A 24,288-nucleotide genomic window follows, 5' to 3' on the forward strand; every position below is an offset into this window, starting at 1 on the left:
GAGGAAATCAGTGGAATGGTACCAAACACATCTGTTTCATTGATTCCATTCCAGCCATTACAATCAGCCCCTATAGCTCCTCCCACCAGCCTCCTCTGGTTGATACATTTTGCATAAGGTAAAATCAAGTCTGAAATTTCAAAGTGGAAATTACAAACTTCAGAAGCCTTTTTAAACCTCAGATACACTACAAGTTTTACATTTCCTGCATTGCAGGAAAGTTCTGCAACAAGGTGATCAAATTAAGATCCTACTTCTGAACAAAGAGCCTTCTCTGAAGCAAGAAAGATACTCTAAATGTTTGAATTTAACATTTAATTTATGTCCTGTTTAATCCAACAAATCACGTTAAAATGTGCACAATGTCAGACGGTCCATTCAAAGTCTTTTGAGACTGTTGCCAAGATCCGAAAGAACTGCATGGATGGGTGTAAGTGTGACAGTGGCATTTGCTAAGGGAGCCAACTCAGGGAACATGTTTTAAGGTCTCAAGCAAGGGGTTTCATCATGTAATGAAACTAACCTACCAGAAGGTTGTCCAATTTTGGGAGAGTGGCTATTAAGAACCTTCTATGGGTAGAATCCTTTGTTGCAGCCCTATGCAGGGATGAGTGAGTGAGTATGGGTAGGAGCCAACAAAGGGTTTATTCTCAGATGAGTTTTTTTCTTATTCTTTACCCCAACTGCACCCCTTTCCTGCAGTCAAATGACCAAATCACCCTCTAGTGGCCTCATGGGTGGAAAGTTATTAATTGTTTTCATAATTTCATAATTAATAAACTACTATTTTGTATAAAATAAGAAAATCCGGTGTTTTTATGTCAAAGGGTTTTGTTATACTTTATTTCAGTCTTCTGTGATGTATATTAAGTGTAATATTGGAATGCAAACTAAAAAGGTAATCTGACATGGTACATCTGTCTTTTTTTAAAGCCCATAACCATGTGTGTGAGGTGTATACTTTTGTTTCAAAGTAGATTTGTTTAAGACTACCAAGAAACACTCTGTGTGACACTGATTTAGTCCACTGCAGTAAAAGGTTAAAGCAGACAGTTGTAAGAGAATTGTTAGGCCTAAGAAGAAGCCTAACATGGCCTAAGAGATAAGTGGACAAATTTGACCATTTGAGATCTCTGAGCCTGACCATATAGGGTACTCTCTAGGTGAATGCAAAACCATTAGAGTTTAGACTCCGTGGCACCACTTCTGCAAAACATCCTTCAGTGGGCGTACATGTAGGCCTACTGTAGATCTATAAATAATTCAGATGAGGAGTGGTCTTATTGTGGGACATCATACAACGGTCAACTGAATAATGATCAATTGATAGGATCACATACAGACAGTACTGTAGTCTGTGACATACTGTGTCACACTACGTCTACAATCGCAATTGATCAGTGGATAATTGATTCCGATCACCATAAAAGTGTTTCATTTGTATTCAACAATTAATGACTTCATTAAAGTGTGTATTGTTCCATAGCTTGAATACTCTTAACACCGATAGCTTGTCCCCCAACCATTATCAACGTCTGTTCAATATAAACCTTGCACTGTATGTTTTTTACATACTGTCTGAGCACAGCATAGTATGTGAGTAGCAAACATGGAGAAAGCTACATGAGCTTCTACCATATAAAACAACCTATTGTCTTAACAGCTGATGTCTGGTCAATGTTAACTTTGTAAATATTTAGCTGAAATTAAGGCTGGTATAAACAGAGATCAGTGAGTTTCAGAATCACAAGGCTCTGATAGGTGGCTTAACGGCAAAGTAAGCCGGCATTCGGGCTGCTCACATTCTTATGTCAGGAGCAGACATATACTCTCAGACAAACCTTTTATTAGTGAAGTAACTCAGCTGTTGTTTGAATTAGGTGACATGTTTCTTGATGTTGGATGATTGCAATAGCGTCAGCTTCTAGCCTGGTGGGTCCACAGTATTTTAAACTCTTTGTTCGTTGCCATTGTTATCATACTTGGGTAGAACGTGTCAGGAATTGATCAAATGAGGTATACATTTGTATCAATCCGTTTATTTAGGTTATTTATTTTTCCATCCTCTGGACCTTGACTGAAGTATCAGCCATTGTGATGGGTGAGTTGAAGGAGTCAGGCGCAGGAGGGTAATCACAGAATAACAGGATTTATTCCGGAAAACAGATTTACGCAGTAATGCGTCAAAACAGTCCAGTGAGCAAAACAGGCGCACTGGAACCAACAAGGCACACAGGGTTTCCCCTGCAATACAAAATACAAGGAGCTCCACCGAGCTTCACTATCCTCACAATAAACAATCACACACAAAGACAAGGGGGCAGAGGGAACACTTATACAGGTACTGATGAGGGGATATGAACCAGGTGTGTGTAATGAACAAGACAAAACCAATGGAATGATGAAATGAGGAGCGGCATTGGCTAGAAGGCTGGTGACGACGAACGCCGAAGCCTGCCCGAACAAGGAGAGGAGGCAGCTTCGGAGGGAGTCGTAACAGTACCCCCACCTTGACGCGCAGCTCCAGCAGTGCACTCGTGAAGCTCGGTGTAACTTCCGGGCAGGTGCCTTCCAGGACGTCCTCTAGCAGCCAGCAGGTTGTCCAACCGGATGGCCATGTCCACCAGTTGATTGGAACAACATGGTGTCCCGGCAGGCTAGCTCCCTTCGGACGTCCTCTCGTAGATGGCACCGGAAGTGGTCGATGAGGGCCCGCTCTTTCCACCCAGAACCAGCCGCTAGAAAACTCCAGGGCGAAGTCCTGCGTGGTCCTCGTCCCCTGCCTCAGGTGGACCAGACGCTCGCCCGCCTCTCTACCTTCAGGTGGGTGATCGAAGACGGCCCGAAAGAGGCGAGCGAACTCCCCGTAGTTGGCTCCTCCTTCACTCCAGACCGCGTTGGCCCACTCCAGGGCTTTCCCGAGAGGCAGGAGACGAGGGCGGACACCTTCTCCCGCTCTGATGGAGCCGGGCTGATGTTCGAATAGTACAACTCCAGTTGTAGGAGGAATCCCTGGCAGAGAGCAGCTGTCCCGTCGAAATCCCGTGGTCGGGATATATGGATCCCTCTGGGTGCTGGGGTGTGGGTGTCTGGATCCGGTCAGCCAGCTGGTCCCGAAAGATCGGGTCCTCTCCTCTCCAGGCGTTGGACGACATGGAGAACCCGATCCATCGCTTCTCCCAAGCTGGCTAGCATCGTTGAATGCTCCCGGACCGATGCCACGACTCCAGGCATGTGCTCCTCTCCTGCTGACTCCATGGCGGGTGTGTGATTCTGTGATGGGTGAGTTGAAGGAGTCAGACGCAGGAGGGTAAATCACAGAATAACAGGATTTATTCCGGAAAACAGAGTTACGCAGTAATGCGTCAAAACAGTCGCACTGGAACCAACAAGGCACACAGGGAAAATAACCCGGCAATACAAAATACAAGGAGCTCCACCGAGCTTCACTATCCTCACAATAAACAATCACACACAAAGACAAGGGGGCAGAGGGAACACTTATACAGGTACTGATGAGGGGATATGAACCAGGTGTGTGTAATGAAAAAGACAAAACCAATGGAATGATGAAATGAGGAGCGGCAGCGGCTAGAAGGCCGGCGATGACGAACACCGAAGCCTGCCCGAACAAGGAGAGGAGGCAGTTTCGGAGGGAGTCGTGACAGCCATGTCACAAGCGTAGGCCATCATGTGTTCTCACATCACCAGAGAACAGAATTTTACCACCTGCACCACTTTGAAGGAATTAACCTCTATAAAGTTAGGTCAATAGCAAAAGCATTTGAAAATGCTGAAAGTAAGTTCATATACATTTTCCATCAAGTCTATAGTTGCATTATGATGAGTTATGAACGATTTCAATTCAATCCTTTAGATATAATGCTGGATGCTGGACCCAGTGCCATTAACACAATCTAATTCCCATATTATGAGTCTCAAGACAGAGCTCGGATCGTGAAGTTATTTCCAATAAGCCTGCTCTCTGTCTTTACCACCAAATGCATAATGTTTAGAAGTCTCATTTGCTCTGGGACAGATGCCAGGCTTTCTATCATTTTGAAAGACGCCTGTGTTAAAGAGCCACTTTGTAAACATTTATTTTTCCTGTGAGTGATTCTCTGGTGTGACATTAATTTGATAGTGTTTTGAAGCAACAGGAAAAAGTCTCTGCACACTTCCAGTCAGATGCAAATGTATTTCAATTATAGGTGAGCTTTCAGTCAGAGCATATCTCCACAAACAATAGTGGGACAGGTAAGGCCACAGTGTTTTGAAGTCAAATGCATCTTTATCTTGCAGGTTCCTAACTTCCTACTACTTGCAGGTTCCTACTTCTAATTGCTCATTCCAATGTCTAATAAAGGCAGTTACATAATAAAAAACGCCTTGTAGGACTAAATTATATTTCATAATCTACATATAATATATCTAATTCCATTTAATATTAAGGTTCATAGACGCACTATTTTAGTAAGAGGCTCAGTCGAGACGGATTTAGGCTGGTAGCTAGTCAGCCAGTCACAATCAGTCCCCCAAAATGTAACTTTTTTAAAGATATAGTTTACAACAACCAAGACGCTAGAGAGATGAGCTGATACTGGCAATCAAAGTCTAGCTTTATAATTGCATATATCTAAATCAGAGGTGTACGCCTTGAGTATCTGAAAGCATTAATGTGTGTGTGCAATTAGCCAATCATTACTAACTTATGAAATAGCCATTCAAAGAGTTACTCTACAAACGAGGAATGCATTTACTCAAATCAACTAATAGATTTATTAGTCACGAATGAATTAACTTTCAAACAATAACAGTATACATTGAAGACATGGTACATAATAAAGCAGAGTCAATTACTTTCAAGAAATATGATTTAACATGGTTACATGTGTCTCCAGAATAACCTCTAAGAGAGAAAATACTATGTGTGTCTAAACACACAGGAGTTCTGTGCTAAAATGAAGTCAACAAGATACAATTAATAATATGAAACATACTGTAAGGTTCGTAAAGGTAAAATGTAAAAAAAAGACAGTCTAGAAAAACAACACACCGCGTCTATAGCCTACGGAGACTAGGAGCTTGGAAACAAGAACACAAAGAAATAACAAAATGCATTCTCCTCTTTAAACCTTTAGAAACAGGGCTCAGGACGTCCCACCAAGAAATTGCAGTTAGAGTTGCTGCTCTAAATGGAATGAGTGTGATCTGATCTGTATGCATGTTGTTCTCTCTCTTCCTCCATGGAGGGGCCCCTGTCAATGATATGAGTGTTGCTCATGGTGGTCTGATTCTTCCACAGGCACCTTCCTTTCGAGGGCCTTCCCGAGAGCCTGGAGGATCTTCTCCTTGTTGTTCTGGATGTTGAATGAGGTAAGGTCTGTCAGTGCCCGGAAGTCCTTTGCTGTGTAGGTCAGATGTTTGGTGTGGTAGGGGGAGCTGCTTGAGCTAATGCCAACATCCCCTGCCTTCATCTCCTCCTCACCCTCACGTGCCACACCTTCAGAATGAGAACATAACAATACTGTCAGCCTTAAACATGAAACAAACAAACATCAAACTATAGTTTGACCTATAATATCAACAAAGTGCAATCCAATCCAGTCCAATACAATACAATACAATACAAAGGTTTAGGCCAATGATCTTTGGCCCTGATCTCTAACGCACACAACATCGACAATTTTCTGTTGACAGAATATTGATTTGATTGACAGGCACAGGGCGAATGGCATATTGACAGCTTGAGCCATTAGCTAGCTACAGTAGCTCATTGACTACCTCTGCTTCTTTTACAATTATGATGATCTTAACAGTGCTTACCAGGGGCCTTGAACTTTTTGAATGAGATGTTGACTAAAGGGAAATGAAGGACTATGGGAGCCTTGGGGTTTTCCTCATCCTCGAAGACGTAGAGCTCTTTTAGGGGCTGTCCCTCCAGGCTGCTGAAGTCAATGCGGGGGAAGGGGATGCTGTGGTCTTTGCAGTAAACCTCAGTCCTCTTTAGGACCTGGTAGATAGATTAAAGAGATGTCAGTCAGACAATTCAAACACTGTGTATGGACATTACACAAGTCATATGCACCTTCTGGCCTAGTGTGTGTGCAAATCTGTGCGAAATGTGGATCTAGTAAATTAAGCAAACTGCTCTGTTAATCTTTTCACACAAGTTCACTCTTGTATTATTCATAAATTCAACCCATTTACATTGAATTTGTCCTTGCACCAAGAATAGTTGAGGGACATGATGACATCAACACCCCTCTCTGGTCTCAAGACAGGTGGACAGCCTGTGTTGATGGAGAACCCAGCGTCCGCCAGGTGGAGTGTGGAGTCAGCTGGAGTCAGTCTGTTGGGGAAGGCATCTGGATGCATATCTGCAGAAAGATTGGGAGAAAAACTTCACAAACATAATCTGAATCTACATACATGAATAATACAATGCATAAATAGACTGCTGGTGCCACACACACTGTATAACAGTGTTTGAGTAAATCCATGTTGAATTTGGTTTAAGAGCAATAGTTCGGGGGGGGGGGGGGGTGGGGGGGGGGGGGGGGGTTCATTCATGGTACCTTTCCACGATGTAAAGTTGCTGTTGACATTGTAGTTCCGGTGCAGGAAGAACCCACGCATGAAGTTGTAGATCTGACTGATGACTGGCCGGCTGGTAAAGAAGCTGGTCAGCGCTGAGGCAGTGTTAGTGACAGGCTTGAAATGGTAGGTGTCCAGGGTGGTTGGTTCATTGTCAATTTCTTTAGAGGAAGAAGTTGAGTGGTGACAAACAACTAAAATATTGGCACACAGACTTTATTGTGAGTTTGGCTGTAGAGCAGTATACATCGGCTACAACAGTGAAATAAATAACTGAGACACTTAACATAGAGCTCCAGTCAGTTTTAGAATGGGTAACTAGCAATAGGCTGGTGCTAAATATCACAAAAACTAAAATAATAATTTTTTGGACAAATCACTCGCTCAACGATATACCTCGTTTAGATCTATTATTGAATAATGTGACTATTGAGCAAATTGAGGAGACTAAACTGCTGGGTGTAACCCTAAATAGCATGGTCAAAACAGACTCAATGGTTGCTAAAATGGGAAGAGGTCTGTCCATGATAGGGCGTTGCTCTGCCTTCTTGACATCTCAGTCGACCAGACAGGTCCTACAGGCCCTAGTTTTTATCTCACCTGGATTACTGCCCAGCTGTGTTGTCATGAGCGGCAAAGAAGGACATAGGTAAATTGCGGTTGGTCCAGAACAAAGCAGCACGTATCGCACTTAGATGTACACAGAGGGAAAGTGTCAGTAACATGCATGTCAGTCTCTCCTGGCTCAAAGTTGAGGAGAGATTGACTGCATCACTATTGGTCTTTGTGCGAGGTGTTGATGTGTTGAAGGTACCGAACTGTTCAAGCAGTTGGCACACAGTTCGGACACTCATCGTTACAACACAAGACATGCAACCAGAGGTCTCTTCATAGTCCCCAGATCCAGAACAGAGGCTGGGAAATGCACAGTATTAAATAAAGCCATGACTACATGGAACTCTCTGCCACCCCAGGTAACTCACACTAGCAATAATACCAGTTTAAAAAAACAGATAAAAGAACACCTTACTGCACAAAGGGGACTGTGAAGAGACACAGCCATTTTATATATCTTGTATTGTAATTTGCACTGTACTATGTATTAGACCTAGATATTGTGTGTATGTACTGATATGTAGGCTGTGTGACGTTTTAAATGTAGGTATTTCAGTCCTTGACTAATAATGTTCTGTACTATGTATTATGTCATGTGGACCCCAGGAAGAGTAGCTGATACTTATGCAGCGGTTAATGGGGATCCTAATAAATACAAAATACCAAATACCAAATATACATGTATGAGTTAGAGACCTATTTTGTTGACATCTTCCCCCAGCCATGGGCTCCAGGATGGTTGACATCCAGTTGCAAAGCCCCAAAGCTGGGTCAGGTTAAGAGAGAAGACACTGCTCCAAAGACCTGTGAACACATAGGCAAAGGTGCCCACACTGTAGAAAGTATTGCATTTACATTGAAATCCATAGATCATTAGGGGCAGGTATATTGTGACACATCTCTGTCTCTCTCACTCTCTGAAACGCATGCACACACACAAATAAGTGGTCTCTCACCAAGCAGATAGGCGATACGTATCTCTGGATGTTTCTTGACCAGGTGACCAAGGTAGAATTCACTCCCAAAGTCCTCCGCATGGACATAGGCCCCATACTTTGGGATGCCCACCTCATATGGTGTGAACTCACACCACTCTAAAATGATAAGAATAGGAAGATAAACAAATAGTTCAGTTATTATTAAATGTATAGGTCATTTATACTCCAACTGCTATTTTAAATTGGCTGTATGACATTTTATCTATGTGTCGCCTCCCACTACAAAAACGTTTTTAGTATTATTATTTATTATATCAGCTGGATACATAAGGATATGTAAATAACACAAGTTAACACCATCAAAATGCTGTTACAATATCCCTTGTTTCAACATGTGGACCATTTGGGTTGCATTAAAATACATATCAAACATAAGTTGCTAGAACAGCTTTACCAAACTCTGTTGTGGCGCCTTTCACTCCGTCCTTCAGGTTGACAGCAGTACATATGGGTAAAGGGTTCTGGCCCTCTGATACTGCCTTCTGCTGGTCAGACAGGGTACTGGTGTTCTTCTACAAACCCCACAGGAGAAATCAATGATTTATACAGTATATACACTACGTGACTAATGGGGGGCGCTGTGTTGAAGCCACCGTGCCTCCATCTTGGCACTCCCCCAACATTGTAAAACATATTTTGGAAGCTATAGAAATGCATTTATTAATGTCTACATTCGTTTTTGCCACTTTTATTCTATTTGATAAAAAGGGTTTTTTGGATCCTAGATGCTGGTTGGTTGATAGCAGGGAGTTATAGCATCACAATCCCTGCATTCCATGGGTAGTGACAGCCAGGCTGAAGTGGCTGACTAGAGCACAGAGCAAGGCTTGTTGTGACATCAGAGAGACCCGCTGATAAACACTCCCAGACCCACAGTGTGGAGAGAGAGACTTGACTAAGAAAGCAGGTTGCCAGCCAACCCTGCTCCAGTCTTTGTGATTTGGTGGCTCATTTCTTTAGCGGGCTTAACAAATAGTCATGCCAGTCACGCTTTATTTTGACAGGATTGATTTACCCCCTTCACCCATGTTTCTGGATCTGCTCGATCCTATAGTCATATTGTGTTCCGTGCCTACCAGCAATCATCCTGCTATTTGATTAGACTCCTTTAATCAGAATAAGCTCTGGTAAGCTCTAGCAATCAGAATAAGCTGAAGACAGAGGTTGGTTCTTGGCTGTTAAATCAAATCAAATCAAATTTTATTGGCCACATGCGCCGACTACAACAGGTGCAGACATTACAGTGAAATGCTTACTTACAGCCCTTAACCAACAGTGCATTTATTTAAAAAAATAAAACAACAACAAAAAAAGTGTTGAGAAAAAAAGAGCAGAAGTAAAATAAAATAACAGTAGGGAGGCTATATATACAGGGGGGTACCGGTGCAGAGTCAATGTGCGGGGGCACCGGCTAGTTGAGGTAGTTGAAGTAATATGTACATGTGGGTAGACCTAAAGTGACTATGCATAAATAATTAACAGAGTAGCAGCAGCGTAAAAGGATGGGGTGGGGGGGCAGTGCAAATAGTCCGGGTAGCCATGATTAGCTGTTCAGGAGTCTTATGGCTTGGGGGTAGAAGCTGTTGAGAAGTCTTTTGGACCTAGACTTGGCACTCCGGTACCGCTTGCCGTGCGGTAGCAGAGAGAACAGTCTATGACTAGGGTGGCTGGAGTCTTTGACAATTTTGAGGGCCTTCCTCTGACACCGCCTGGTATAGAGGTCCTGGATGGCAGGAAGCTTGGCCCCAGTGATGTACTGGGCCGTACGCACTACCCTCTGTAGTGCCTTGCGGTCGGAGGCCAAGCAGTTGCCATACCAGGCGGTGATGCAACCAGTCAGGATGCTCTCGATGGTGCAGCTGAGGATCTGAGGACCCATGCCAAATCTTTTCAGTCTCCTGAGAGGGAATAGGCTTTGTCGTGCCCTCTTCATGACTGTCTTGGTGTGTTTGGACCATGATAGTTCGTTGGTGATGTGGACACCAAGGAACTTGAAGCTCTCAACCTGTTCCACTACAGCCCCGTCGATGAGAATGGGGGCGTGCTCAGTCCTCTTTTTTTTCCTGTAGTCCACAATCATCTCCTTTGTCTTGGTCACGTTGAGGGAGAGGTTGTTATCCTGGCACCACACGGCCAGGTCTCTGACCTCCTCCCTATAGGCTGTCTCATCGTTGTCTGTGATCAGGCCTACCACTGTTGTGTCGTCGGCAAACTTAATGATGGTGTTGGAGTCGTGCCTGGCCATGCAGTCATGGGTGAACAGGGAGTACAGGAGGGGACTGAGCACGCACCCCTGAGGGGCCCCCGTGTTGAGGATCAGTGTGGCAGATGTGTTGTTACCTACCCTTACCACCTGGGGGCGGCCCGTCAGGAAGTCCAGGATCCAGTTGCAGAGGGAGGTGTTTAGTCCCAGGATCCTTAGCTTAGTGATGAGCTTTGAGGGCACTATGGTGTTGAATGCTGAGCTGTAGTCAATGAATAGCATTCTCACGTAGGTGTTCCTCTTGTCCAGGTGGGAAAGGGCGGTGTGGAGTGCAATAGAGATTGCATAATCTGTGGATCTGTTGGGGTGGTATGCAAATTGGAGTGGGTCTAGGGTTTCTGGGATAATGCTGTTGATGTGAGCCATGACCAGCCTTTCAAAGCACTTCATGGCTACAGACGTCAGTGCTACGGGTCGGTAGTCATTTAAACAGGTTATCTTAGAGTCCTTGGGCACGGGGACTATGGTGGTCTGCTTGAAACATGTTGGTATTACAGACTCAGTCAGGGACATGTTGAAAATGTCAGTGAAGACACTTGCCAGTTGGTCAGCACATGCTCGGAGTACACGTCCTGGTAATCCGTCTGGCCCTGCGGCCTTGTGAATGTTGACCTGCTTAAAAGTCTTACTCACATCGGCTACGGAGAGCGTGATCACATAGTCATCCGGAACAGCTGGTGCTCTCATGCATGCTTCAGTGTTGCTTGCCTCGAAGCGAGCATAGAAGTGGTTTAGCTCGTCTGGAAGTCTTGTGTCACTGGGCAGCTCGCGGCTGTGCTTCCCTTTGTAGTCTGTAATAGTTTTCAAGCCCTGCCACATCCGACGAGCGTCAGAGCCAGTGTAGTACGATTCAATCTTAGTCCTGTTAGGGTTCTCACCAATGATTTATATATAAACTAGATGACTTACAGGGGGCGCTGTGTTGACGCCCCTGCGCCTCCATCTTGGCACTCCACCACGTTGTAAAAAAGTATTTTGGAAGCTATATAAATGCATACAAATGCATTTATTAATGTCTACATTTGTTTTTACCACGTTTATTCTATTACAGACACCTTAATGCATACTTATAAATTATATTATCCAAAATTCGCAAAACATACATTATGTAAAGCATCATAACTCAGTGTGAAAGACATAATAGACCCTAATTGTGTCTGTAGAGAAAACATCCCATAGTTTCAATGGAATAAAAGGCACTATGAATACAGGCGACAAAACCATTTCTGCGGAACTCCTTCCTATTGCAGTGTGATTAGTACAGTGTGTATTGTAAAGTATGAGTGTACAGTAGGCTGCTGTACCTTCCCATGCAGGCAGTGCTCAACGACCAGACCCCACATGTCTATGAGTGACACCATATGTCCCTCCTTCTCTTTCTCTGCCATCTGGTGTCTGTAGTACTGCAGCTTCTCAGGGGTGAAGGCACTGAGGAAACTCTTGGTGATCTCCCCCTCCAAAGCCGAGATGGACTCATCCATATCACGCTGTGACCAATCTGCTTCCTGATACAGGGCGGCTAAGGCCCTGTTGAACAGGAATGTGTTATGATGTCACATAAGCAGGGGTATCAGTAGTATACAGTTGAAGTCGGAAGTTTACATACACCTTAGCCAAATACATTTAAACTCAGTTTTTCACGATTCCTGACTTTTAATCCTAATAAAAATTCCCTGTGTTAGGTCAGTTAGGATCACCACTTTATTTTAAGAATGTGAAATGTCAGAATAATAGTAGAGAGAATTATTTATTTAAGCTTGTATTTCTTTCATCACATTCCCAGTGGGTCAGAAGTTTACATACACTTAATTAGTATTTGGTAGAATTGCCTTTAAATTGTTTAACTTGGGTCAAATGTTTCGGGTAGCCTTCCACAAGCTTCCCACTATGAGTTGGGTGAATTTTGGCCCATTCCTCCTGACAGAGCTGGTGTAACTGAGTCAGGTTTGTAGGCCTCCTAGCTTGCACACGGTTTTTCAGTTCTGCCCTCAAATGTTCTACAGGATTGCGGTCAGGGCTTTGTGATGGCCACTCCAACACCTTGACGTTGTTGTCCTTACACCTTGACGTTGTTGTTCTGGGATTGATTTGCACTTTTCGCACCAAAGTACGTTAATCTCTAGGAGACAGAATGCATCTCCTTCCTGAGCGGTATGACGGCTGTGTGGTCCCATGGTGTTTATACTTGCGTACTATTGTTTGTACAGATGAACGTGGTACCTTCAGGCATTTGGAAATTGCTCCCAAGAATGAACCAGACTTGTGGAGGTCTACAATTATTTTTCTGAGGTCTTGGCTGATTTCTTTAGATTTTCCCATGATGTCAAGCAAAGAGGCACTGAGTTTGAAGGTAGGCCTTGAAATACATCCACAGGTACACCTCCATTTGACTCAAATTATGTCAATTAGCCTAACAGAAGCTTCTAAAGCCATGACATCATTTTCTGGAATTTTCCAAGCTGTTTAAAGGCACAGTCAACTTAGTGTATGTAAACTTCTGACCCACTGGAATTGTGATACAGTGAATTATAAATGAAATAATCTGTCTGTAAACAATTGTTGGACAAATGACTTGTGTCATGCACAAAGTAGATGTCCTAACCGACTTGCCAAAACTATAGTTTGTTAACAAGAAATTTGTGGAGTGGTTGAAAAAACGAGTTTTAATGACTCCAACCAAAGTGTATGTAAACTTCCGACTTCAACTGTAAACTTAAGTAAGTGAAGACAGGCTAAAGTACTGTTGGGATTACATAGTAAAAAGACCTGTGAGCCAAAACTGTCTGAGCTCATAAGGAAATTCAAAGTGACAAAATGTTGTTTATATGTTAGTTTTTGTTTACACCCATTCAGTTTATAGGATACTGCAGATTTAATTGCAATGGAGAGAAATGCCATGCTCACCATGTGGAGCCTGACACACCAGTGATGTAGCTCACAGCGTCCAGTAGTCCCAGTCTCTGCAGCCCCTTCAGACTGCCATACAGGCCGGTCATTGCTCTGGTCCCTCCCCCTGAGCTAACCACAGCTATAACAGGCACCTGGGGGAAGAAAGACAAACAACATCTCTGGTTGGATCTTCCATCTGTCAGTCAACCCGTTTTAACACATTCTGTTGAGACTTGTTTCGTAATGACAGTGGATGACATCAAGACCTCTGCAATCCGCCCTGGCATGCTATCAATTAACTTCTGGGCCACATCCTGACTGATGGGTTTGTCAGAATTTGTGCGTTTTTGTTTGTCCACCCGCCTCTTGAGCATCGAACACAAGTTCTCAATGGGATTAAGGTCTAGGGAGTTTCCTGGCCATGGACCCAAAATGTCGATGTTTTGTTCCCCGAGCCACTTAGTTATCACTTTTTCCTTATGGCAAGGTGCTCCATCATGCTGGAAAAGGCATTGGTCGTCACCAAACTGTTCTTGGATGGTTGGAAGAAGTTGCTCTCGGAGAATGTGTTGGTACCATTCTTTATTCATGGCTGTGTTCTTAGGCAAAATTATGAGTGAGCCCACTCCCTTGGCTGAGAAGCAACCCCACACATGAATGGTCTCAGGATGCTTTACTGTTGGCATGACACAGGACTGATGGTAGCGCTCACCTTGTCTTCTCCAGACAAGCTTTTTTCCGGATGCCCCAAACAATCGGAAAGGGGATTCATCAGAGAAAATTACTTTACCCCAGTCCTCAGCAGTCCAATCCCTGTACCTTTTGCAGAATATCAGTCTGTCCCTGATGTTTTTCCTGGAGAGAAGTGGCTTCTTTGCTGCCCTTCTTGACACCAGACCATCCTCCAAAAGTCTTCGCCTCACCTGCCTGCTGCCATTCCTGAGCAAGCTCTGCACTGGTGGTGCCCCGATCCCGCAGCTGAATCAACTTTAAGAGACGGTCTTGGTGCTTGCTGGACTTTCTTGGGCGCCCTGACGCCTTCTTCACAACAATTGAACCTCTCTCCTTGAAGTTCTTGATGATCCGATAAATGGTTGATTTAGGTGCAATCTTACTAGCAGCAATATCCTTGCCTGTGAAGCCCTGTTTGTGCAAAGCAATGATGACGGCACGTGTTTCCTTGCAGGTAACCATGGTTAACAGAGGAAGAACAATGATTTCAAGCACCACCCTCCTTTTAAAGCTTCCAGTCTGTTATTCTAACTCACTCAGCATGACAGAGTGATCTCCAGCCTTGTCCTCGTCAACACTCTCACCTGTGTTAACGAGAGAATCACTGACATGATGGCAGCTGGTCCTTTTGTGGCAGGGCTGAAATGCAGTGGAAATGTTTTTTGGGGATTAAGTTCATTTTCATGGCAAAGAGGGACTTTGCAATTAATTGCAATTCATCTGATCACTCTTCATGACATTCTGGAGTATATGCAAATTGCCATCATCAAAACTGAGGCAGCAGACTTTGTGAAAATTAGTATTTGTGTCATTCTCAAAACTTTTGACCACGACTGTACACACCACAGTAGAAATTAACACTTTCCCCACAACAATGAGACTGAAAAAATACAAACATATTTGGTCAGCATCAATATTCAGTCTCCATTAGTGTTGAAATTATGGATGATAAGCAGCAATTAGTGCAGTGTGTAAATTAGTGCATAAAAACCATCACCTAGTACCTTTTTAGGGTCAGGGGGAGAGCTGAGGCCCAACTCCTTTTGTAAGGCCTGACCCACTAGCACCTTTCTCTTCTTCAGGAATTCTTTTTCCTCTGGAGGGACGTCAAAATCAAGACGCACCTCAAATTCAATGTCTGGGCTGTGGATTTACAGGGGCCATACAATACACCCACGCACACACACACACAGACACACACACACACACACACACACACACGCACACGCACACACACACACACACACACACATCTAACACATTAATAACAACTAAATATGCCATGTGTTTGCATACTTCTGAATGAAATGAAGAGTATATTTCCAAAACGATATATCTACCAATTTTTCACATTTGTGTTTTTTCATCAGAAATGATTGCTTATGGGTACCTTCATGTGTGTGTAAAATATTACTGTTCTCAGATATTTTATTCATAGATTTTAGATGTGTATGAACATTTAGTTTTTTTGCAAAACGCTACACGTACATGCATTGTTTAGCTGGAATGGAAGGTTTGCATCCTGTATATTTATTTGACTGTGATATGTGGTTATCTCACCTAGCTATCTTAATGTCAATGCACTTACTGTAAGTCGCTCTGGATAAGAAAATCTGCTAAATGACTAAAATGTAAAAGTTTTACATACAGATCTCATATTACTGTATGAAATTATTATTATACATATATATACAGTTGAAGTCGGAAGTTTACATACACCTTAGCGAAATACATTTAAACTCAGTTTTTCACAATTCCTGACATTTAATCCTAGTAAAAATTCCCTGTCTTAGGTCAGTTAGGATCACCACTTTATTTTAAGAATGTGAAATGTCAGAATAATAGTATAGAGAATGATTTATTTCAGCTTTTATTTCTTTCATCACATTCCCAGTGGGTCAGAAGTTTACATACACTCAATTAGTATTTGGTAGCATTGCCTTTAAATTGTTTAACTTGGGTCAAACGTTTCGGGTAGCCTTCCACAAGCTTCCCACAATAAGTTGGGTGAATTTTGGCCCATTCCTCCTGACAGAGCTGGTGTAACTGAGTCAGGTTTGTAGGCCTCCTTGCTTGCACACGCTTTTTCAGTTCTGCCCATAAATGTTCTATAGGATTGCGGTCAGGGCTTTGTGATGGCCACTCCAATACCTTGACTTTGTTGTCCTTAAGCATTGTGCCACAACTTTGGAAGTATGCTTGGGGTCATTGTCCATTTAGAAGACCCATTTGCGACCAAACTTTAACTTCCTGACTGATGTCTTGAGATGTTGCTTCCATATATCCACATAATTTTCCTTCCTCATGATGCCATCTATTTTGTGAAGTGCACCAGACCCTCCTGCAGCAAAGCACCACCACAGCATGATGCTGCCACCCCCGTGCTTCACGGTTGGGATGGTGTTCTTCGACTTGCAAGCGTCCCCCTTTTTCCTCCAAACATAACGATGGTCATTATGGCCAAACAGTTCTATTTATGTTTCATCAGACCAGAGGACATTTCTCCAAAAAGTACGATCTTTGTCCCCATGTGCAGTTGCAAACCGTAGTCTGGCTTTTTTATGGCGGTTTTGGAGCAGTGGCTTCTTCCTTGCTGAGCGGCCTTTCAGGTTATGTTGATATAGGACTCGTTTTTACTGTGGGAACATATACTTTTGTACCTGTTTCCTCCAGCATCCTCACAAGGTCCTTTGCTGTTGTTCTGGGATTGATTTGCACTTTTCGCACCAAAGTACGTTCATCTCTAGGAGACAGAACACGTCTCCTTCCTGAGCGGTATGACGGCTGTGTGGTCCCATGGTGTTTATACTTGCGCACTATTGTTTGTACAGATGAACGTGGTACCTTCAGGTGTTTGGAAATTGCTCCCAAGGATGAACCAGACTTGGGGAGGTCTACAATTTTCTTTTTAAGGTCTTGGCTGATTTCTTTAGATTTTCTCATGATGTCAAGCAAAGAGGCACTGAGTTTGAAGGTAGGCCTTGAAATACATCCACAGGTACACCTCCAATTGACTCAAATTATGTCAATTAGCCTATCAGAAGCTTCTAAAGCCATGACATCATTTTCTGGAATTTTCCAAGCTGTTTAAAGGCACAGTCAACTTAGTGTATGTAAACTTCTGACCCACTGGAATTGTGATACAGTGAATTATAAGTGAAATAATGTGTCTGTAAACAATTGTTGGAGAAATTACTTGTGTCATGCACAAAGTAGATGTCCTAACCGACTTGCCAAAACTATAGTTTGTTAACAAGAAATGTGTGGTATGTAAACTTCTGACTTCAACTGTGTGTATGTATATATATATATATATATATATATATATATATATATATATATATATATATATATATATATATATATATACAGTGGGGAAAAAAAGTATTTAGTCAGCCACCAATTGTGCAAGTTCTCCCACTTAAAAAGATGAGAGAGGCCTGTAATTTTCATCATAGGTACACGTCAAACATGACAGACAAAATGAGGAAAAAAAATCCAGAAAATCACATTGTTGGATTTTTTATGAATTTATTTGCAAATTATGGTGGAAAATAAGTATTTGGTCAATAACAAAAGTTTCTCAATACTTTGTTATATACCCTTTGTTGGCAATGACACAGGTCAAACGTTTTCTGTAAGTCTTCACAAGGTTTTCACACACTGTTGCTGGTATTTTGGCCCATTCCTCCATGCAGATCTCCTCTAGAGCAGTGATGTTTTGGGGCTGTCGCTGGGCAACACGGACTTTCAACTCCCTCCAAAGATTTTCTATGGGGTTGAGATCTGGAGACTGGCTAGGCCACTCCAGGACCTTGAAATGCTTCTTACAAAGCCACTCCTTCGTTGCCCGGGCGGTGTGTTTGGGATCATTGTCATGCTGATAGACCCAGCCACGTTTCATCTTCAATGCCCTTGCTGATGGAAGGAGGTTTTCACTCAAAATCTCACGATACATGGCCCCATTCATTCTTTCCTTTACACGGATCAGTCGTCCTGGTCCCTTTGCAGAAAAACTGCCCCAAAGCATGATGTTTCCACCCTCATGCTTCACAGTAGGTATGGTGTTCTTTGGATGCAACTCAGCATTCTTTGTCCTCCAAACACGACGAGTTGAGTTTTTACCAAAAAGTTCTATTTTGGTTTCATCTGACCATATGACATTCTCCCAATCCTCTTCTGGATCATCCAAATGCACTCTAGCAAACTTCAGACGGGCCTGGACATGCACTGGCTTAAGCAGGGGGACACGTCTCGTACTGCAGGATTTGAGTCCCTGGCTGCGTAGTGTGTTACTGATGGTAGGCTTTGTTACTTTGGTCCCAGCTCTCTGCAGGTCATTCACTAGGTCCCCCCGTGTGGTTCTGGGATTTTTGCTCACCGTTCTTGTGATCATTTTGACCCCACGGGGTGAGATCTTGCGTGGCGCCCCAGATCGAGGGAGATTATCAGTGGTCTTGTATGTCTTCCATTTCCTAATAATTGCTCCCACAGTTGATTTCTTCAAGCCAAGCTGCTTACCTATTGCAGATTCAGTCTTCCCAGCCTGGTGCAGGTCTACAATTTTGTTTCTGGTGTCCTTTGACAGCTCTTTGGTCTTGGCCATAGTGGAGTTTGGAGTGTGACTGTTTGAGGTTGTGGACAGGTGTCTTTTATACTGAGAACAAGTTCAAACAGGTGCCATTAATACAGGTAACGAGTGGAGGACAGAGGAACCTCTTAAAGAAGAAGTTACAGGTCTGTGAGAGCCAGAAATCTTGCTTGTTTGTACGTGACCAAATACTTATTTTCCACCATAATTTGCAAATAAATTCATAAAAAATCCTCAATGTGATTTTCTGGATTTTCTTTTCTCAATTTGTCTGTCATAGTTGACGTGTACATATGATGAAAATTACAGGCCTCTCTCATCTTTTTAAGTGGGAGAACTTGCACAATTGGTGGCTGACTAAATACTTTTTTGCCCCACTGTATATATATATATATATATATAGTGGCGTACAGCAGGTCAGCCACCAGGGGGAGACTTGTCGAGGCCTGGTAACAGATGGGAGTATACATCACGAGGCGGTGGCTCCATCTGCTGGACGTGCCAGGTCTTGACGGGCTCCCGGGACAGAATTAATTGGGGCTGATTGGGAGCTGGTGAGAATTAAGAGCGGATTTCTCACCAGCTGTGCAAGGCCCATAAAGCTGCCAGAAGGGCAGCACATGGGCGAAGTAAGGTAACTTCCGTGTAGTTGGAGACGGTATCCTGGAGAGGATCTCATGGAGGAGACCTACATTTTCTTTTGATTATTTTATTAATAAACACCCTTGAAACCGAGCTACTCATACTCTGTCCATGTCTGATCTGTGTAAACGTCTTGACCCAAACCCCTTGATCTGCCACAATATATACATTCTTTATAAAAAATGTAGTTATTTGTTACATTTGACTGTGTAAAACCTAGCTGTACTACTTATTTCTCTGAAAGTGAGGCGGATATATAGTGTTTGACAAAAAAACATGATTATTTGTCTCTCTGAAATGAAACCATCAAGTGAAAGATTTTAAACAAATACATGCTTGTCATTGAACAATCCCATGCCGTGATTAGATAGTGAAAAAACGCACCCAATCTCTTTCATAATTTCTTTAAACAATAAAAGCTAATTTAACATTTCTGAAAATGGATATATTTAGCGTTTTGGAATGAATTTCTTCAAATACTGATGGTTTGTTTCGTAAAAAGGAAAGCACTTTACCAGTCCTCTGCTCTCAAATGTAGATCCACCATGTCCTGTGAAGGGGTAGTGTCCATGTAAATCATATGGGCTTTATAAACACTGTTCATCAATAATCTTTCCTTGGCACTTTATGCACACACTAGAAGGGTGCAAAGACTAAAATTAGGTATACTGTACCTCTCCCACAGGTAAAGATACTTTGAAATCATTACTGGCTGGAAGGTGCAGGAGTGGAACAGCAGATAAGCCAGTGACATTTGGATCTACCTCACCCAATTTACCCTGGGGATACAAAAAATATGATTGTGGAATTAAAAAACATAATATGGAACTCATATGGAAGATATTGGTAAAGTAAAGGATCCGTTAACCGTACCGTCACGCAAAGCTCTGTCTCCAGGTCTCTGTTGATGTAGTAGCGCAGGGTTTTGGTCAGGTTGGACGTTTTCTCAGGAGCAAGAATCTTATGCTCTTCTGGAAAGGCCCCACACAGTTTCAGGACCACATTCTGCTCCACTAGAACAATAACAACATAGATGTGGTTGCTCAGTTCAGTGCTCTATGAATATACTGTGTAGACCAGTCTGATTCTGCTCACACTGACACAGACAAACAGATAGACAGACAAACAGACAGAGAAACATACAATACATACATTGGGATGTATTTAGAGAATAAGTGGCCCCTTATGATCACTCTACTAGACAGGACTAAACAGAGGGGAGCAACTGGTTAAGGAAGAATGCAAATAGTAGTAAAGGAGTGGACATCCCCCAGGCATGTCCTCACACTAAACAGACAAAACTAGTTCAAACCAGAAACTGATGACTCATGACGACTCATGACGACATTGCAAGCAATTTTGCACCAGGGGTAGTGTTTAGACTGATAGAACTTTCTTCTTTAATTTTGCAAACATTTTATGGGTCAAGTAAAGGTCAAACTATGTTCAACAGGCACCTGGAGAAATAAGCAGACCTGATACAGTAGATAATAATTTTGAATGCTACTCACTGGCAGTGGTCATCAGCTTTTCTACATTCACATCCACAGTAGAGAATGGGGAGGCCTAGGACAAAGTATACTACAATAATCATCTTATAGAATAGCCTTCTGTTCATGGGTGTGAATTATTTGCCTTAATTCTGTACAGCATTACATTACACGTACAGTTAATTCAGAAGGTATTCACACCCCTTGACTTATTCCACATTTTGTTGTGTTACAAAAAACATTTTTTTAACGTTCTACACAAACTACTCTGTAATGTCAAAGTGGAAGAAAAATTCCAAATTTTTAAAAATATTTATGAAAAATAAAACACTAATATATCTTGATTAGATAAGTATTCAAGTCCCTGAGTCAATACATGTTATAATCACCTTTGCTAGCGATTACAGCTGTGAGTCTTTTGGGGTAAGTCTCTAAGTGCTCTGCGCACCTGGATTGTACAATATTGCCCATTATTCTTTTTTAAACTCTTCAAGCTCTGTCAAGATGGTTGTGATCATTGCTAGACAGCCATTTTCAAGTCTTGCCTGTTACAGGAGGGGGTCGCAGTTCCGGAGCGACCCACTAGGTGTCATCCAACCTCCTCACTCACAGTCTGGACTAATCATGATCCTATTGGTGTCACCTGTGTCTACCTGTTCACCTGTGTATTTATGCACTCACTTCCCTGTGTTCCCTTGCTCAGTTTTCTCTGCTAGTTTCACTATGCCAAGTGGTCAGCTCTATTCAGTTTATTTTTATCCCCCCCCAAAAAAACTCCCTAGTTCTTGCCGATGACAAGCATATCCATAACATGAAGCAGCCACCACCATGCTTGAAAATATGAAGAGTGGTACTTAATGATGTGTTGTGATGTGTTTGCCCCAAACATAATGCTTTGTATTCAGGACAAAAAGTTAATTTCTTTGCCACATTTTTTGCATTATTACTTTAGTGCCTTATTGCAAACAGGATGTATGTTTTGGAATATTTGTATTCTGTACACTGTATTCTTTTCACTCTGTCATTTAGGTTAGTATTGTGGAGTAACTACAATGTTGTTGATCCATCCTCAGTTTTCTCCTATCACAGCCATTAAACTCTGGAACTGTTTTAAAATCACCATTGTCCTCATGATGAAATTCCTGAGCGGTTTCCTTCCTCTCTGGCAACTGAGTTAGGAAGGACGCCTGTATATTTGTAGTGACTGGGTGTATTGATACACCATCCAAAGCATAATTAATAACTTCACCATGCTCAAACGAATATTCAGTGTCTGTTTTTTTAAATGTTTTACCCATCTACCAATAGGTGCCCTTCTTTGCGACGCATTGGAAAACCTCCCTGGTCTTTGTGGTTGAATCTGCACTTGAAATTCACTACTTGACTGAAGGACCTTAAAGATAATTGCATGTGTGGGGTAATCATTCAATAATCATGTTAACTACTATTATTGCACATAGAGTGAGTCCATGCAACTTATTATGTGACTTGTTAAGCACATTTTTACTCCTGAACTTATTTAGGCTTGCCATAACAAAGGGGTTGAATACTTAATGACTTAAGACATTTCAGCTTTATATTTTGTATTAATTTGTCAAAATTGTCGGGAATTGTGGGGTATTGTGTGTAGATCAGTGGCACAAAATCTCAATTTAATCCATTTTAAATTCAGGCTGTAACACAACAAAATGTGGAAAAAGGGGGGTGAATCATTTGTTGGTTCTCATAGCACATTGTTATGTCCTGTCATTATTGACCTCATCATTATCCATATCTGACCATCCTTGTGATGTTGACTTTGCCTCAGAATGATCAGCAAACCAAATGAATACCCTTACCACTAGGACACCATTAGAGAGATACTCGCCAGCAGGCTCTTTACTGCAAACAGGGAACACAAGAAACACAAACTTTTTTTCAGTCATGGAAGTAATTCCCTTTAAAAAATCAAAATTACGTGAAAAAAAAACAGGGTGTTTAAAACAGCAATCCTTAATTGAAACATTAACAAAGTGTTCTCCCCTCTAGTTTCGGTAAAAAGCTGAGGGATGGGGCTGGAAAATTGCAACCACTCTCAAATCCAAAGATTACAGGGTTCCCCAATAGGCGGCCCGCTGTCCAAATTCGTCCCTGTCACGCCCTGGCTCTGGGGACACTTGTATGTTGAGTCAGGGTGTGAGTTTCCTTTGTCTGTTCTAGTTGTTGGTTTTCTATGCTGACCAGAGTGGTTCTCAATCAGAGGCAACTAGTGTCAGCTGTTGCTGGTTGTCTCTGATTGGGAACCATATTTATTCAGTCTGTTTGCCACAGTGGTTTGTGGGATCTTGTTTCCAGTGTGGTTTGTGTTAGACCGAGGACGTCACGTTATCGTTTGTTGTTTTTTTGTTCGTGTAAATAAAGAAGTATGTTCGCATTGGTCCTCTGTTCCCGACGATCGTGACAGAAGATCCCACCAAGACTGGACCAAGCAGTGTGTCCAGGAGCCATCGCCAGGGAGATCTCTAGCGGATCTCCTTCGCCTCCTCGACTGGGTCAAGCCGTGTGAGGAAGAGAGGGGCTTGACTTGGAAGCAGAAGGGCGAGAGGTGGGCGAGAACCATGGAGGCCTGGTCCACGGGGGAGAGACAAGCCCAGAAATGTTTTAGGGGGGGGGGCTCACGCCGTGGACGACGGGGCAGCAGGAGGCCGCGATAGAGCGGTCCAGCGGGTTGGCAGAGGAGGCCGCCAGGTTACGGGGGCCACTGGTCACAAAGGGGAAGGAAAGTGTAGAGGCACGGCGAGAGGTACTGGGGTGTGTTACCAGTCCGGTCCAGCCCGTTCCTGATCCCCGCGTAGGGCCAGTGGTGTGTGTCCCCAGTACGGTCTGGCCTGTTCCTGTTCCTCGCATCGAGCCTGTGGTGCGCGTCGCCAGCCCGGTCCGGCCTGTTCCTGCTCCCCGCATCGAGCCTGTGGTGCGCGTCGCCAGCCCGGTCCGGCCTGTTCCTGCTCCCCGCACCAAGCCTATGGTGCGCGTCGCCAGCCCGGCCCGGCCTGTTCCTGCTCCCCGCACCAAGCCTATGGTGCGCGTCGCCAGCCCGGCCCGGCCTGTTCCTGCTCCCCGCACCAAGCCAATGGTGCGCGTCGCCAGCCCGGCCCGGCCTGTTCCTGCTCCCCGCACCAAGCCTATGGTGCGCATCGCCAGCCCAGCCCGGCCTGTTCCTGCTCCCCGCACCAGGCCAATGGTGCGCGTCGCCAGCCCGGTCCGGCCCGCTCCTGCTCCCCGCACCAAGCCAATGGTGCGCGTCGCCAGCCCGGTCCGGCCCGCTCCTGCTCCCCGCACCAAGCCTATGGTGAGCGACGCCAGCCCGGTCCGGCCCGTTCCTGCTCCCCACACCAAGCCAGTGGTGTGCGTCGTCAGTCCGGCACAGCCCGTGCCTGTTCCACCGGTGCCTGGTCCGGCACCGGTCAGCTGCTCCACACCGGAGCTAGAGCA

At 43.6% G+C, this 24,288-nt stretch overlaps 1 protein-coding gene across 1 annotated transcript in view; it reads right to left on the bottom strand.

The window, feature by feature from the left end:
* Window positions 1-4,758: 4,758 nt before the first annotated feature.
* LOC311110539 (cytosolic phospholipase A2 beta-like) overlaps window positions 4,759-24,288 on the bottom strand; it is a gene marked incomplete at its 5' end in the record, with an annotated part of 30,819 nt that continues 11,289 nt past the window's right edge. The window contains 15 exons of the mRNA XM_084153049.1: window positions 4,759-5,503; window positions 5,827-6,013; window positions 6,211-6,380; window positions 6,579-6,758; window positions 7,909-8,016; window positions 8,169-8,306; window positions 8,605-8,722; window positions 11,778-12,000; window positions 13,378-13,514; window positions 15,099-15,237; window positions 19,843-19,877; window positions 20,002-20,106; window positions 20,201-20,340; window positions 20,839-20,893; window positions 22,656-22,698. Of these exons, the coding sequence (XP_084009175.1) occupies window positions 5,262-5,503; window positions 5,827-6,013; window positions 6,211-6,380; window positions 6,579-6,758; window positions 7,909-8,016; window positions 8,169-8,306; window positions 8,605-8,722; window positions 11,778-12,000; window positions 13,378-13,514; window positions 15,099-15,237; window positions 19,843-19,877; window positions 20,002-20,106; window positions 20,201-20,340; window positions 20,839-20,893; window positions 22,656-22,698 (2,020 nt within the window). The 3' untranslated portion in view covers window positions 4,759-5,261. The remainder of the gene's footprint in view (window positions 5,504-5,826; window positions 6,014-6,210; window positions 6,381-6,578; window positions 6,759-7,908; window positions 8,017-8,168; window positions 8,307-8,604; window positions 8,723-11,777; window positions 12,001-13,377; window positions 13,515-15,098; window positions 15,238-19,842; window positions 19,878-20,001; window positions 20,107-20,200; window positions 20,341-20,838; window positions 20,894-22,655; window positions 22,699-24,288) is intronic.

The sequence above is a fragment of the Coregonus lavaretus genome (assembly GCF_964263955.1).
Source record: "Coregonus lavaretus genome assembly, chromosome: 36".
Taxonomy (NCBI): Eukaryota; Metazoa; Chordata; class Actinopteri; order Salmoniformes; family Salmonidae; genus Coregonus; species Coregonus lavaretus.